Source organism: Populus nigra, chromosome 13 (assembly GCF_951802175.1).
Source record: "Populus nigra chromosome 13, ddPopNigr1.1, whole genome shotgun sequence".
In the NCBI taxonomy this organism is placed as follows: domain Eukaryota; kingdom Viridiplantae; phylum Streptophyta; class Magnoliopsida; order Malpighiales; family Salicaceae; genus Populus; species Populus nigra.
Genome location: NC_084864.1, coordinates 12,876,985 through 12,892,785, shown reverse-complemented (window position 1 = coordinate 12,892,785; position 15,801 = coordinate 12,876,985). Strand labels below are relative to the sequence as shown.

Here is a 15,801-nt window from a genome sequence, read left to right as displayed (position 1 = left end):
CACTTGAATAGTCTATTAGCTAGGGAGGCTCAAACTGCAGAACTAGACCATGGGAATAAGGGACAGCTTTCTGGTTAGGAAACGGTCACACCATAGTTAAATTGATGCCCATGGTGTCTTATCGTATATCCAACTAGTCGTAGGAAATCTTGATGGCATGTTCTGCAGAATTTTTGAACTGACAGAGAAAATTATATGTGATTTTTGTCAACTAATTGATCATCGCTAAGAATTTAACTTGTCTGCTTTAAGAGTTGCATAAATTATTTATTCAGTCCTCGTTTTATTAGAAAAATAATTAGTTAGTCCATCTGATTAAAAAAAACAATATTATATCCCTATGTTTCATTTCCATCATATTTTAATCACTTCACTAAGTGTTTGTTAATTAAGAGTTGAGTTGTCACCAATTTAACTTTTTTTTTTTTACATAATATCCCCTTTTTAATTAAAATAAATTTATAAGACTCAATTTGAGGTTGATCTTTTTAAGATCTAGATCGCGGATAATGACTTGACTCATGCCAATTTAAGTTTTTTTTTTAAAAAAAAAAACCTTCAAAGGAAATTGTTTGGGGTTTTTGTTTTTTTTCAAAAAAAATAACATTGTTTAAAAAAAAAAACTGAATTCTGCTATTAACTTGGTCTAGGTTTAGCCTCAAGTCAGCGATTATAAAATTGACGGCCGAGCAAAAATTATAACTATGAATTTTTCCATTTTTAACATGCATGTGATTGTTGCCTCTGGGAGCTGTTCATATTCCTTGACGGCTGGACCGGCAAGGTACCAAACAAAAACATACAATAACGAAGGATTTGTAAATTCTTGCACCAGTAGGGAGGATTCGGGGAGTGGTGGCCCGAGACTCTCTGGCGTATTTTTACCTTAGCTTGGATGGATATTCAGGGGAGATGAGATGGTGATTTAGGAAGGATCTCATCTGACAAACAACCTAAACCCCGAAGAAATAATTAATTATTCGATTGGAATTAGCAAATCTAATCAACATAATAGAAATTACAGGGAACATTTGATAATTAAAATATGGGGGGGGGGGGGTAAAGGTAGGATAACACCAGGAAATTCACAAGGTGATGCAGAAATGGAGTCCACATCAGAGACTTGGTCTTTCTGCAGATGTCATTTTCTTCTTTGTTCTGTTTCCTGGAATAATCTATCAACTGAAACTTCAAATTCCCACCTCCTGTTTTCGTCTGCTTTGACTTTAGATGGCATCTATGAAATTAATTTTAAATAATTCACACGTTTACTCCAGGAATTTAAACATACATATAAATTATATAAATTTTTCCTTGATTCGTCATTATGCCATATAAATTTAATCAGCCAAAAGGATATCAAAATAAGGTTACAGTAGTTACAAACTTGTATTTACAATAAATTATATTTAATTTTTATATTTTATATTTTTATAATGTGAAAGTAGTGATGTGTTTATGACCTTTTTTATATAGATTTTCATTTAATAAATTCATACTTGGAGCAACAATTAAAATCTTAAAAACTAAATAATCTAAAGATATATCATGAAATTAAAATAATAAAATAATATATAGACATACACACATATAGAGGCTTGTAGCTGCCATGAAAACAGGAATAGACATCTCTTCTTCCTTTTTAGCGCGTGACCCAGTGACGATTAAAGTAAGAAATGATTTGGTGTATAAGGGTCTACCAAAAGTGCTATGCAATCGCTTCTGCCAAGTGGCCACATCACCTTCCACTTTAAGCCAAACTCAATAGTCAGCTCTTAAAATTCTTGACGAAGCCTGTTTTCGGTATTTTGTGAGTTCCGTAAACACGATTTTCTAGCTACCTCTTAAATTATATATTAAAAAATCATTTCAATCTCAAAGTAAAATTTTAGATTATAATTTTTATCGTTGTTTAACAATAAAAAACTTAGAACAGGTTATTTATTCTATCATAAGTTCAACATCATTAATACTTGTCAGGACAAATTTTGTTAGGATGTTTGGAAAGGTAATAAATATTGTGTTTTAAAGTGTTATTTTACTTAAAAATATTTAAAAAAAATTAAAAAATTAATTCTAAATAAAAATAAATAAATTTTAACCAATTTTTTTGTACCGCAATCCTAAATGTACGTTAATCAGTCACCCAGAAATTAGGTTGCAAGAAAATATATATTTTTACCTACTAATCAAAAGTATCTTTCTAGTATTCAGACACCAATGTTTACGTTGGCCGTAGCACAATAAGTATAAAGCTATACATTTACGACATGAAACTTGAAAATTTTAACAAGAACACAGAATTTGACTATCAGACACGCAAAAGAAATGAATTAGCATTGAAATTTTCATGCTGAAGCAAAAAAGAAAGAAAAAAAATGAAGGTAGCAGACACGCGTTAATTACTTGACTAAATAAATATTATTATAATATTAACTTCAAAACAAAATTCCGAAATGAATTAGCATTGAAATTTTCAGAGTGATGGAGAGTTAATATGAATGTCGTTTTTTAAAGTGTTTTTTATTTAAAAATATATTAAAATAATATTTTTTTTATTTTTCAAAATTTATTTTTAATATCAATATATCAAAATATTTAAAAACACTAAAAAATTAATTTAAAATAAAAAAACAAATTAAACCTAAAAATTGAGTTGAATAAATGCACAGGAAGTCTCGAGACTGGAAGTAATGAGCAGCCCAGCACTACAAGAAAGGCCCGGAAATAGTTGGAGCACAAACCATCCATCAAAATAAAATACAAGAATTGTACTAGAGCCCAGCAATAACAAGTAGTAAATCCCAGAAAATAGTTATGATCCAATATCATCAATTCACAAAATTGCTGGATTGGATTGTATAAAAGCCCAAAATCCACATCCGATTATCTATTTTTAACTGGGATTTCGTGTCAGAAAGCACCCAAGTTACTTGAGCCATGGGCAATCTTCTTCTTCCTGTGTGATTTATAGCCGAAGATACCAGCTTTGACCTGGCTAAATCAGAGACAAAAAAGAATCCATGACCTAGACAACGACAGCTAAATTACTAAATTTAATGAATTTAACAGGTAATGCAATTGTGAAGCATACTAGTCAACAAGTCGTTTTGCATGCCGTGTGCGTCATCATGTTGATGGACTTTCCCGGCAGATGAGTGAAGATACGCGTTTTTCTCATCTCCATCGTGGATAAATAAACCAAAGGCAAGTCTCAGACTCAGCTTTAAGCTGAGATTTGATTTGAAGTTCAGATCTTGACGCTGGGCTCCCACCATGGAAATATTGCACCGCTCCTTTCCCTACGAAATCCTTGTGAAGTGTTTGACGGGGGAGTAGACAATCTGTAAGCATCAAGAATTAGTAAGAACGCGGGTTCAAACTAATTAATCCAAGTAAGATTCAACTAGATTAAAAGGTTAATTTTGAAAAAAAAAACAAAAAAACAACAACTTAAGAGTATGATTTAATCCTAGTACAAGATCAACTAAAAGATTAAGATTAGTTTCAAAGTGCACAAAGTTGAGTTTATTAAGGTAATTGATCTGTTAGACCTGAGCCTAAGCCAGGTTAGGTCTTGGGTCGGGTCCTATACCGATTATTTTATAGGAGTTAAAACATAAAAATAAAGGCAAACCTAAAAAAAGTCTTTAATCTTTGAGATCAGTCTCAGTTAGGTCCCAATCTTTTTTTATATATATCTCAATTAAATCTTCAATATATAAATAATATCTCAAAGATCCATCATTTACTTTTTAATCTACGAATTGTTAAATAATCATATAACTTTTCTCTTTTCATAGTCAAATCTCTAAAATTCTTGTTTTAAATCATGACTTGTGTGATGGATGACACTATGTAAAAATATATAGAATTTATGTTTTTATATATAATTTATTCATTCGTATGATGTGAGAGATTTTAGTAAATTCACGGGGATTTAATGAGATAAAAAAAAATTATATGATTTTCAAATAATTATCTAATCATTGTATTAACTTGATCTAATTATAAATATATTAACAAGTTGAGGGTCTTGGATGAAAGACTGGTTAAAGATCTAATTTTCCATTGGCATAGATCTTTTGTGTTTTTAAAATATTCAAAAAAAATAAAAAAATAATTATTTTTGTTTGCTTTGAATTAATTTTTTATATATATATTTTCAGATCATTTTGATATATTGATATCAAAAATTAAATTTTAAAAAATAAAATAATATTATTTTAATATATTTTTAAATTAAAAATAACCACTACTCTAATATCAAACTATCCAAAAAAAAAAAGAGAATTAAAATGAATTACTTTTCAAATTAAGTTCTTTCTTCGTTTCTTCTGAACATCATCTTTCAGAGTTCCAAGACAAGTCAAGTGAGGCTTCGTCTCAAATTCAATCACTGAAACCCTATGTCACGCAATCGGTTTCAACCTTCTATTTAATTTAATTTAATTTAATTTCTCCACATTATATCCCAGTCCATACTCAAAAGTGCGTTTTTTATTTCTCATAGCAGTCCAATTTGCTGTTCCATCACTGCAAGTTGTAGCATGTGGGATCTCACACTCCAATTTTATAATATAGTACATTTTACTGACATGACCATAGCTTTAAAACAAATAATTCAGGTTTACAGGTTTTTTAGAGTCCAAAAGGTTTTCTCAAATTAAACAAATCTGAAATTAAATCATCACAAAGGGTAACCATACCATGCACAACCTATGAGGTAGATAGGATCAATTTTTTTAATATAACTATTAAGGTATTATTAATATTTAATAGTAGAAAAAGTTAAATTATAAAAAAATTAACTTGATGTAACTCGATCGATTTGATAAGTATAAAGATAATTTAAATAAATAATGAAAATATAGTTTGATTCAAAATAAATATTTAAGATGAGATTTTTTTTATAAACATACTGAAACGACAATATATTAGATCGATTCGGATTAATCAATCAATTCTCATGTCAGGTCATAAGATTCTAATAACCCCATAAAAAAACAAATCAAAACAAATTATGAAACTCAATTCCAATAAGTTCAATGTTAAATGATGAAATTAAAAAAAAACAAAAAAAATTACTTGACTTAACTCAGGTTAACCTGCCAAACTCATGATCAGGGTCATGAGACCGACATAACCCAATAAAAAAAAATTGGAATAAATTACAAAGCTCAATTCTCAATCAATTCAATATTGAAAGATTAATTTTTTTAAAAAAATCAATTAAAAAAACACAAAAAATTACTCGAGTTAACTTGGGTTAACCCGCCAAACCCGTGATTCGAGTTATGAGACAAGGATAATCTCATAAAAACAAATTGAAATAAATCATAAAACTTAATTCTCAAACAGTTTAACGTTGAAGGATGAAATTTAGAAAAAAAAAATCAATTAGAAAAAAGGGAAAAAAAACTTGAGTCAATCGAGTTAACTCATCAAACCTACGGTTCAGATCATGAGAATATGATAACTCATAAAAATAAATTAAAAAAAATTATGAAGCTCAATTCTTAATAAACCTAATGTTAAATAACAAAATTAAAATTGAAAAAAAAAGAAATCAAGTTAATCCATCAAATCTGTAACTCGAGTTATGATATGAGAATAATCTCTAAAAAATAAATCATGAAATTTAACTTTTTAAATCATTCAAATATTAAAATATAAAATTAAAAATAGAAATGAATTAGAAAAACAAAAAAAATAAATGAAAAATAAATACTATTCAAATAAATAATACAACATTTTTCTGATGACCATACCTTTAAAACAAATAATTCAATTTTACAGACTTTTTTACTCCAAAAGGTTTTCTCAAACTTTCTCAGTAGTTGTTAATTAACTAGTTTCTGGATCAAATAAAAAAAACATAATTTTTTTAATTAATAAGTTAATTTTTAAATCTTTTTACTTAATTTTTTTTATCTAACTCGAGTTTAAAATTAATTTATATAAAAATTATTTTAATATGATATAATATACTTGATGGGTTTAAAAACAAATCGAAAAACTAATAAAAAATATGATTTGAAAATAAAAAAATTAAGATAATATTTTTTTAATATTAAAATATTGATATATTAGATCAACTTAAACTTTATAATTTTACTCATCAAACATGTGATTTATATCATGAACTCTACTAAATTTAATAACTTTATTTTTTAAAATGTTTTTATATCATAATAAAAATACTTATAAAATTAAATATTAATCAAATATAAAAATATTTGTTGATTTGTGACCTAATAACCTCATTAAAAAAATAAATTATAAACATCAATTTAAAATCACCCACATGTTAAAGAATTAAATAAATAAAAAATGATTCCATCTAATTAATGAGAACAGGGGCCCGTCCATGATCTATTTCTATTGTGATAAGTACAATATGGTTTTGGCAAAAAAAAAAAAAACCTTACAGAATTAAACCAACGCAAAGGGTCTCAAACCATAGATACAATCTTACTTTACAATATTCCCGATTTCATGTTATTATCATAAACCACATATATAATTTTCCAAACTACGCGAGGACTTTTTTTGCGTGTCCTTTTAATATATTTGACCGATTCTGTTCTCTTCTTTTAGTCCCCAAGACAGTGATGCATAGCATACAAGACTTCATTTTGCAAATAGAGGCCTCCCAGAAAGAAATTAATGTGGTAGCCCTTTCCCAAGAAACAAATAAATTACAAACTTTGAGTCCACCAAGCATTTAAATCCAAGTATGGCGTTCACATCTATCCCTTTCTGATGTATTTATTTACCTGGAATTGATAATTAGCACCTCAATACTCATCTCTTTATGCTCGAAACTATCCCTGAAACAACCAAGCCCATTTTGCTAACACACAATTCCATTCCTCCTATGCTACTTCCTCTTGCCAGAATGAATTCCTCGGCCTTTTCTTTTCTTTCAGATTTTGTTCTTGTATTGTTGCTCTTCATTCAAGTCCCTTCATCCTTAGGCAACGATGACCTGTTCACTGCCTGTAGTAAAAAGTTTGTCTGTGGGGATCTTTCCGCGGATTTTCCATTTCGGGGACATGAAAGCTCACCTGCCTGTGGCGTTCCTAATTTGGAGCTCAGGTGTGAGAATAATATCGCCTGGATGAATATCAGTCAGGATGCTGGAATTCTCAGGATTGCAAGAGAGGACTCCTTTGTTGGATTAATGTACTGTCCACCTCAATTTATGGACAGCACGTTCAATCCTATGGTTTTCGAGTCTGTTGAGGGTTCCAAAAATCTTACATTAATTTATGGTTGCAAGGATGCTCCTCCAACCATACCTGGTACAATACCTTTCAGTTGCAAAACAAATGAGGTTAATGATCGACCTGGTCCTGGCGAATGCAATCGTAGTGTCTTAGTGCCAGTTTCTACAACAGATTTGCCACCATTCTGGGATATGCGAGCTTTGGAAGAACACTTGGAAAAAGGATTCGAGGTAAGATGGAAGGTCGATGGGGAGGCATGTTGGGAATGCTCCACCTCTTCAGGTATGTACCTCAACTTCTCCTCGAATCAGTTCATGATCAACTCCAGTCACTTGTTGATGCTTCACATACCTTAGTTCCGTTCCTGTTTTGTTATTTTAATTTTATTTTAATTAGACTTGGACAGAAGTAAACATCAATATGATGATGATCTCTTAGAGAACCCACTTGAATAGTCGACTATTAGGGATGCTCAAACTGCAGAACTAGACCACGGGAATAAGGGACAGCTTTCTGGTTAGGAAACGGTCACACCATAGTTAAATTGATGCCCATGGTGTCTTATCGTATATACAACTAGTCGTAGGAAATCTTGATGGCATGTTCTGCAGATTTTTTGAACTGACAGAGAAAATTATATGTGATTTTTGTCAACTAATTGATCATAGCTAAGAATTTAACTTGTCTGCTTTAAGAATTGCCTAAATTATTTATTCAGTCCTCGTTTTCTTAGAAAAATAATTAGTAGTCAATCTGATTAAAAAAACAATATTATATCCCTCTGTTTTCATTTCCATGATATTTTAATATCTTCCCTGAGTGTTTGTTAATTAAGTGACAACTTGTCACCAATTTAACTTTTTTTTCCCTACAAAATATCCCCTTTTGAATTAAAATAATTTTATAAGCCTCGATTTGATATTGATCTTCTTAAGATCTAGATCGTGCTCATGCCAATTCTCCTATTAACTTGAAAGGAAATTGTTTGGGGTTTTTTTCTTAAAAAATGAAAAATAACATCTTTTTTTAAAAAAACTGAATTCTCCTATTAACTTGGTCTTAGGTTAAGCCTCAAGTAAGCGATTATAAAATTGACGGCCGAGCAAAGATTATAACTATGAATTTTTCCATTTTTAACATGCATGTGATTGTTGCGTCTTGGAGCTGTTCATATTCCTTGACGGCTGGACCGGCAAAGTACCAAACAAAAACATACAATAACGAAGGATTTGTAAAAGAAATGTCCGAGACTCTCTGGCATATTTTTACCTTAGCTTGCATGGATATTCAGGGGAGATGAGATGGTGATTTAAGAAGGATCTCATCTGACAAACAACCTAAACCCCGAAGAAATAATTAATTATTCGATTGGAATTAGCAAATCTAATCAACATAATAGAAATTACAGGGAGCATTTGATAATTAAAATATGGGGAAAATAAGGTAGGAAAACACCAGGAAATTCACAAGGTGATGCAGAAATGGAGTCCAAATCAGAGACTTGGTCTTTCTGCAGATGTCATTTTCTTCTTTGTTCTTTTTCCTGGAATAATCTATCAACTGAAACTTCAAATTCCCACCTCTGTTTTCGTCTGATTTGACTGTAGGTGGCATCTATGAAATTAATTTTAAATAATTCACACGTTTACTCTAGGAATTTAAACATAGGGCACCGTAACATCACAAAATTCTTTCTCCTTGATTCGTCATCATACCATATAAACTTAATCGGCCAAAATAATAGAACAAAGGATATCAATATAAGGTTACAGACTTACAGTAACTCATATTATTTACAATAAATTATATTTAATTTTTATAATGTGAAAGTAGTGATGTGTTTATGACTCTTTTTTTATATATAGATTTTCATTTAATAAATTCATACTTGGAGCAACAATTAGGATCTTAAAAACTAAATAATCTAAAGATATATCATGAAATTAAAATAATAAAATAATATATAGACATCCACACATATAAAGGCTTGTAGCTGCCATGAAAACAGGAATAGGCATCTCTTCTTCCTTTTTAGCGCGTGACCCAGCGAGGATTAAAGTATGAAATGATTTGGTGTATAAGGGTCTACTAAAATAGCTATGAAATCGCTCGTGTCAAGTGGCCACATCACCTTCCAATTTAAGCCAAACTCAATAGTCAGCTCTTAAAATTCTTGACGAAGCCTCTTTTCGGTATTTTATGAGTTCCGTAAACACGATTTTCTTATTCTAATATTATATATTAAAAAATCATTTCAATCTCAAAGTAAAATTTTAGATTATAATTTATATTGTTATTTAACAATAAAAAACTTAGAACAGGTTATTTTTTCTATTAAAATTTCAACATTATTAATACTTGTTAGGACAAATTTTTTTTAGGATGTTTGGAAATATAATAAATATTTTTTTAAAGTGTTTTTTTAAATATTTAAAAAAATTTTAAACATAAAAAACTTAGAACAGGTTATTTATTCTATCAAAAGTTCAACATCATTAATACTTGTAGGACAAATTTTTGTAAGGATGTTTGGAAATATAATAAATATTATTTTTTAAAGTATTTTTGTATTTAAAAATATTTAAAATAATTTGAAAAATTAATTTTAAATAAAAATAAATAAATTTTAACCAACTTTTTGTACCGCAATCCCAAATGTACCTTTCTAGTATTCAGAGACCAATGTTTACGTTGGCCGTAGCACAATAAGTATAAAGCCATACATTTAAGACATGAAACATGAAAATTTTAACAAGAACACAGAATTTGACTATCAGGATTCAAAATACACATTATCTTGCTGACAAAATGACCTGCCTTCTTGTTCGGCCACCTGAATTTACGTTGATGCCACTCTCACCATTCTAATGGAAGCTTCTCTTTGACAAAATCCCCTTTGGTCAAATAAGTACTACCAATTCTATTGTATTGATCGATTAAATAACTCCCACCTATGTGTTTCTTCCTCTTAACTCAATACTTGAACAACGTTTCCTGTCAATCCCTCTGCAAAAACACGATCGCTACTCCTTCAGGCCATGTCTTGGCTTATCCTACTCCTAACCATAGCCTTGGTCTGTGGTTCAGCACCTGTGTTTGCTGATGATGATGAGCGATATCTGAACTGCATGAAGTCATTTGATTGCGGAAATATTAAGGGTGTTGGTTATCCTTTCTCTGGATCCGATAGGCCTGATTACTGTGGCTATCCCGGGTTTGAGCTCGGTTGCAGCAACCAAGATCCGGAGATCACAATCATGCAATTGAGTTACAAGCTCCTTGGCATCAATAGCCAGTCGCGGACTCTCAATGTTTCTAGAACAGATTACACAAAAAATCTCTGTCCTACTCTCCTTTCCAACACCTCTTTGAATCCAAATCTCTTGAGTTCCACTTCAGATCATGCTGAGGTAACACTATACTATGGTTGCCCTAGTCCAAGCCCACCAGCGTTATCATCTCAGTTTACTTGCAACATTAACGACACTGTTATGGTGGGAAACTTTATAACAGTCAACTACTCTGTCCTTAGTATTACTGATCCCAGCTTAATCAGCTACCTGACAACATGCAACAATAGTGTTAAATTTCCTGCCCATCAGTCAGCTATTGTGCCAATTCTAGTCAGTTCAAATGTATCACAGTTTCTTGAAGCTATTAATCAAGGTTTTGAGTTGGAGTGGAGTGCAAATGATTCATTATGTGATACATGTGAATCTTCTGGTGGTCAGTGTGGGTACAACAAGACCACTACAGCATTCACTTGTTACTGTGCGGATCAACCTCAAGATTTTGAATGCTCATCATCACCACAGGCACCTAGTCAATCAACAAGTATGCCCTCTTTTCTTTCTTGATGCCATGATTGGATAGATAGAGATAGCTGAAATCTAAGATATGTCCTCCAGGCTAGGTGATGTAGGAACCTAGCTAGCTGTTAGGAATTGTTCAAAGCTCCATGATCCTTAAGAGAACACCTTCCTTGACCATTTAATTCCAGTATATCAAGGGAACGAAGACTTCGATTAACTGACAAAGACTTTATAACATGAAAATAAAGGTAGCCCTTAATTTGTCACAAGGAGCAATCCTTAAAGTATTCCCTTTCATTTCCTTGATATTTTACCGGGAATATTAGGTCGTTTAAAAATGGGGAAAATAAACATAATATATCTTTGAGTCAAGTCAAGTGAGGCTTCGTCTGAAACCCAATGTCACACAATCAGTTTCAATAAACCTCATAAAAAATAAATTATAAAATTTAATTTTTAATAAATCTAATTTTAAATGATATAATTAAAATTTTAAATAAATAATATTTTATAAAGAGATACAATAAAATAACCTTTTCGTTTTGTAAAGTCAAGTGAGGGTTCCTCTCAATCACTGAAACCCAATGTCACGCAATCAATTTCAACCTTCTATTTAATTTAATTTAATTTCTATACATCTATTTCTTTGTTTACTAGCCCAGTCCATACTCAAAGTGCGTTTTTTTATTGGTCATAGCACCCCAATTTGATGTTCCATCGTCCCTGCAAGTGGTCGCATGTGGGAAATCACAGTACATTTTACTTACATGACCGTTGCTTTAAAACAAATAATTCAATTTTACAGACTTTTTAGTCCAAAGACTTTCTCAAACTAATCTTCAATTTTCTCAGTAGTTGTTAATTATAAATACAAGTTTGATATTTGGAGGAGGGCTTGTAAAAGTTATTAAGTAGTTTCTTTGGATCGGATAAAATTTTTGTTGAATATATAAAATAATTCTCAAGCCATATCGAAGTGACATTTTTACTGGTGCGGTTGGGTTTTTTTTTTAATTATTTTTTTTGTTATGTTTTTTTTTCAACTTCATAGTTAGAATGAAATTTTTATATAATTTTATTTTTTATTATTAGGTTGATGATAAATTATTTTTTATAATTTTTATTATAAAATAAAATAAAAAAATAAATTAATTAAGTTGAATTTATAACTTTGATTACAAGTTTGACATGTTGACTAAATATTAATAAAAGAGTCAGGGTTAGAGTTTTTTGGCACTTTATATATATATATATATATATATCTTTTGGTTTTTCGTTTGCCAATTCTATTATTTAATGTGGGGGGTTTTTATTAAATTTTATCATTCAGTATTAGGATAATGATAAATTAATCTTGATTTTTTCTATCTTATAATAAAATAAAAATTAATTCGATTTAATGAAATCCATAACTCATCTCACGATGTTGACAAATTGACTAAATATTAATAAATAAATTGAATAGGAATTTCTTCAAGTTCAAATTATTATATCAAGTTTAATGACAATACCAAATAGTTTTGAACAATCTATATATTGTTTTTAACGTTTTAAAAAATTTGTGTTTAAACAGCAGTGAAAACACGGGTGGATGAACTAGTATTAACCTCTAAATTTGTGAGAAGTATATTTTGACATTAAAATGTAATATCATCAACTTTAATGTAGTTTTAGTTTGAATTTACATATTAATAATTCAACCTCTAAATGAATATATTGTGTCATATATATGCCATATAAATAAATCAAATAATTAACATTATTTGATGTCCTGTTACAGAATCTTCTTGGAGTCGTGGGCAGCTACATATTGCTGTAGGTAAATATTATCATAAGAAATCCAATCTTCTCGTTTGATGATGATGGTATAGATGATGATGCATCTTAAATTACAGGCATATCAGCAGCTGTGGCAGCGATAATAACGTTTTCCATAATTACAATATGTCTCACTAGAAGAAAAGGTTCATTTAGTGCCGTCATAGCAAAGATCTTCAGGCCGAAGAATTCGCAGCATGCTGACAGTGTTGAAACATTTATGATGGACTACCATTCTCTTACTCCCAAGCGTTATTCATATTCAGATATCAAGAAAATGACCAGCTCATTCGTCAATATACTAGGTCAGGGGGGGTTTGGTTATGTATACAGAGGAAAGTTACTAGACGACGGTCGTCTCGTGGCTGTAAAAGTTCTAAAAGAGTCCAAAGGTGATGGAGAAGAGTTCATGAATGAAGTTGCAAGCATCAGTAGAACTTCCCACGTTAATGTAGTTACCCTTTTGGGTTTCTGCTACGAGAGGAATAAAAGAGCTTTGATTTATGAATTCATGCCCAATGGATCTTTAGATAGCTTTATATCTGATAAAGGAACCCCACTTACAAACTGTCGTTTAGAATGGAAAAAATTATATGAAATTGCAGTTGGTATTGCTAGAGGTCTGGAGTACTTGCATAGAGGTTGTAACACTCGGATTGTGCATTTTGACATAAAACCTCACAACATTCTTCTTGATGACGAATTTTGTCCAAAGATCTCAGATTTTGGTCTCGCGAAGCTATGCCAGAGCAAAGTAAGTAAGATTTCGATGATAGGTGCAAGAGGGACTGTTGGTTACATAGCACCTGAAGTATTCTGCAGATCTTTTGGAGGAGTAACTTACAAGTCTGATGTGTATAGTTATGGAATGATGGTTCTTGAAATGGTCGGACAAAGGAAAGACTTTGATATCGGATCGTTGGAAACGAACGAGATGTATTTCCCGAATTGGTTTTATATGTATCTTGAACCAGGAAAGATTTCAACACTTCATGGAGGTACAACGGAAGAGGAAGAAGAGATTGTTGAAAAGATGATCTTAGTGGGTTTGTGGTGCATCCAAACCATTCCATCACATAGACCATCAATGACAAAGGTGGTAGAGATGTTTGAAGGCAGTCTTCAGTCTTTGCAAATTCCACCGAGACCTTCCTTTTCTTCTCCTAGAAGATCCGCTCAAGAGCACTCTTCCATTGTATCATCACTGCCTTGCGTGTCATCGCAGGGAGATGAGGTAAACAAATTGCCTGTTGATGAAAGTGACTTGTAATCGGAAACTGAAAACTTAATGTTGCCTGATAAAATTAATAAAACCGGTATTTGTTCTTCATCTAAGAGCTGCTCTAGGCTGAACTAATTCAGCGCTCAATGATGTAAACCAATTCTAGTTTGCACTTCATGTTCGATATGTGGGAGGTGCAGAATTGATCTGTTCCTGCTTGCTTGTCATTGTTTACAATTTCAAAGTTTAGACAAGACTCAGAGGTTGAGCTTATTATTACTTATGGTTAATTTCATCGAGGCTTCATTGCAATTTCAAAGTTTAGATAAGACTCTGAGGTTGAGCTTATTATTACTAATGGTTAATGTCATCAATGCTTCGTTACTCAGATGTTCAATATATTTCTTACTCGTATTCGTATTTTGCTTGAGCAGCTGAATTAAAATGGAATCGTCTATGTTCGAAACTATACCAACGTAAATCTTCTACTCTTCATCAATAAGTTTCCTGTAGTCATTCTTGTGAAGAACCGATACCAGTGTATGTTTATAGGGAGCACAGAGGGGAGGTCTTCAAAGGCTTGTGACGATCTTTCTGCTGTGCCTATTGGGGTCAGAAGTAGTCGTTCCACGATGAAGTCAATTTGAGCTTTCAGAACGCGTAACAACCAACCAATCTTCCCATGGTAACATTAATGCCAATCTAAGCAGCTTCTTGGGATGTGTAGAACTAGTGTTATTTTCCCGGCATTTCAACCAGCTGCTCCGCGTATAGGCAGCAACACTACTGAAGCAGATGTGATCCAAGTGTTTAATCAAGGTTTACTGTGCCCAACATGATATCAAACTTTGCCAAAAATCATCATCATGTCTTTATGGTTCTGTTCTTTTCTTTTTTTTTCGCGAATGAGTGATTTCATTTATCGAAGATGAAATGGCAGGAACCAAACCCTGCTTACAAGGTTTTAGGGAAAACGAAAACAAAAGGAAGGGAGGCTGTAATAGCACATTACAGATAACCGTTCCTTTTCTCCTGCACCTGACAGTAAAAGAAATAGGGTCAAGAAGCTTGCTGGTAGTAGAATATAATTCAGTATGACATCTAGCTAGCCAAATGAAGGGAGCTCTAAATCAAGGTTTTGGGTTGGAGTGGAAGCACATGATAACTTTCTAGTGGTCAGTGTGGAGACAACCAGACTACTACACTTGTTATTGCAAGGATCAACCTGGACAATTAATTTTCTTGCCAAGATTCTCCAGCTAATGATCAATCCCCAAGTATGTCCTCTTCCCTGATATTATTTTTTGTGAAAATTGTTAGATATTAGTTACAATACTAGTGGAGGTCGGAATCCTTTATTAAAAAGATTTGTGTTAAATTTGTTTATCACAATCTTTGTTTTTAATTAGATAGTTAGATTAGTAGATAGATTAGGATAGTTAAAGGATTAATTTCGTTATAAATATAAGGGTAAATGTAGAAGGAGCAGCAGCTTAAACAGCAACAGTTTTTCAACGTAGCAGTAGAAAATTTCCAGCAGCAAAAATAATAGTAACAGACGAAATAGCAGCAGTAGTTCTAAACCCAGCAGAATATCCAGCGACAGTGTGTTAAAAAAATAATTCAGCAGCTGTTTTAACAAATAAATTAATAATTATTGTTGTTATCTATTTTTAGATTTCTATATAAAAAAATCAAAAAATATATATTTAGAAGA

The 15,801-nt window shown here is 31.4% G+C and overlaps 1 protein-coding gene across 4 annotated transcripts; it reads left to right on the top strand.

Moving 5' to 3' along the window:
• The first annotated feature begins 6,704 nt into the window (after positions 1-6,704).
• On the top strand, positions 6,705-15,584 carry LOC133671348 (LEAF RUST 10 DISEASE-RESISTANCE LOCUS RECEPTOR-LIKE PROTEIN KINASE-like 2.1). Of its 4 annotated transcripts, XM_062092085.1 has the most exons (4): positions 7,522-11,066; positions 12,825-12,863; positions 12,940-14,096; positions 14,519-15,584. In XM_062092085.1, the coding sequence occupies exons 1-4, from the start codon at positions 10,271-10,273 to the stop codon at positions 14,525-14,527; spliced, it is 2,001 nt and encodes a 666-aa protein (XP_061948069.1). In that variant the 5' UTR covers positions 7,522-10,270; the 3' UTR covers positions 14,528-15,584. The 4 variants fall into 4 exon arrangements, with proteins under 4 accessions (XP_061948071.1, XP_061948070.1, XP_061948069.1 ...); XM_062092086.1 differs by lacking the exons at positions 7,522-11,066; positions 14,519-15,584 and adding an exon at positions 6,710-7,514 and having other exon boundaries at positions 12,940-14,379; XM_062092084.1 differs by lacking the exon at positions 14,519-15,584 and having other exon boundaries at positions 12,940-14,379.
• Positions 15,585-15,801: the final 217 nt, after the last annotated feature.

Bases quoted from the DNA above. Each gene is read 5' to 3' on its own strand.
- LOC133671348 (XM_062092084.1), top strand. From the start codon at position 10,271: ATGTCTTGGCTTATCCTACTCCTAACCATAGCCTTGGTCTGTGGTTCA. The intron at 11,067-12,824 runs GTATGCCCTCTT...GTCCTGTTACAG, and splicing joins GGCACCTAGTCAATCAACAA to AATCTTCTTGGAGTCGTGGG. The intron at 12,864-12,939 runs GTAAATATTATC...CTTAAATTACAG, and splicing joins GCAGCTACATATTGCTGTAG to GCATATCAGCAGCTGTGGCA.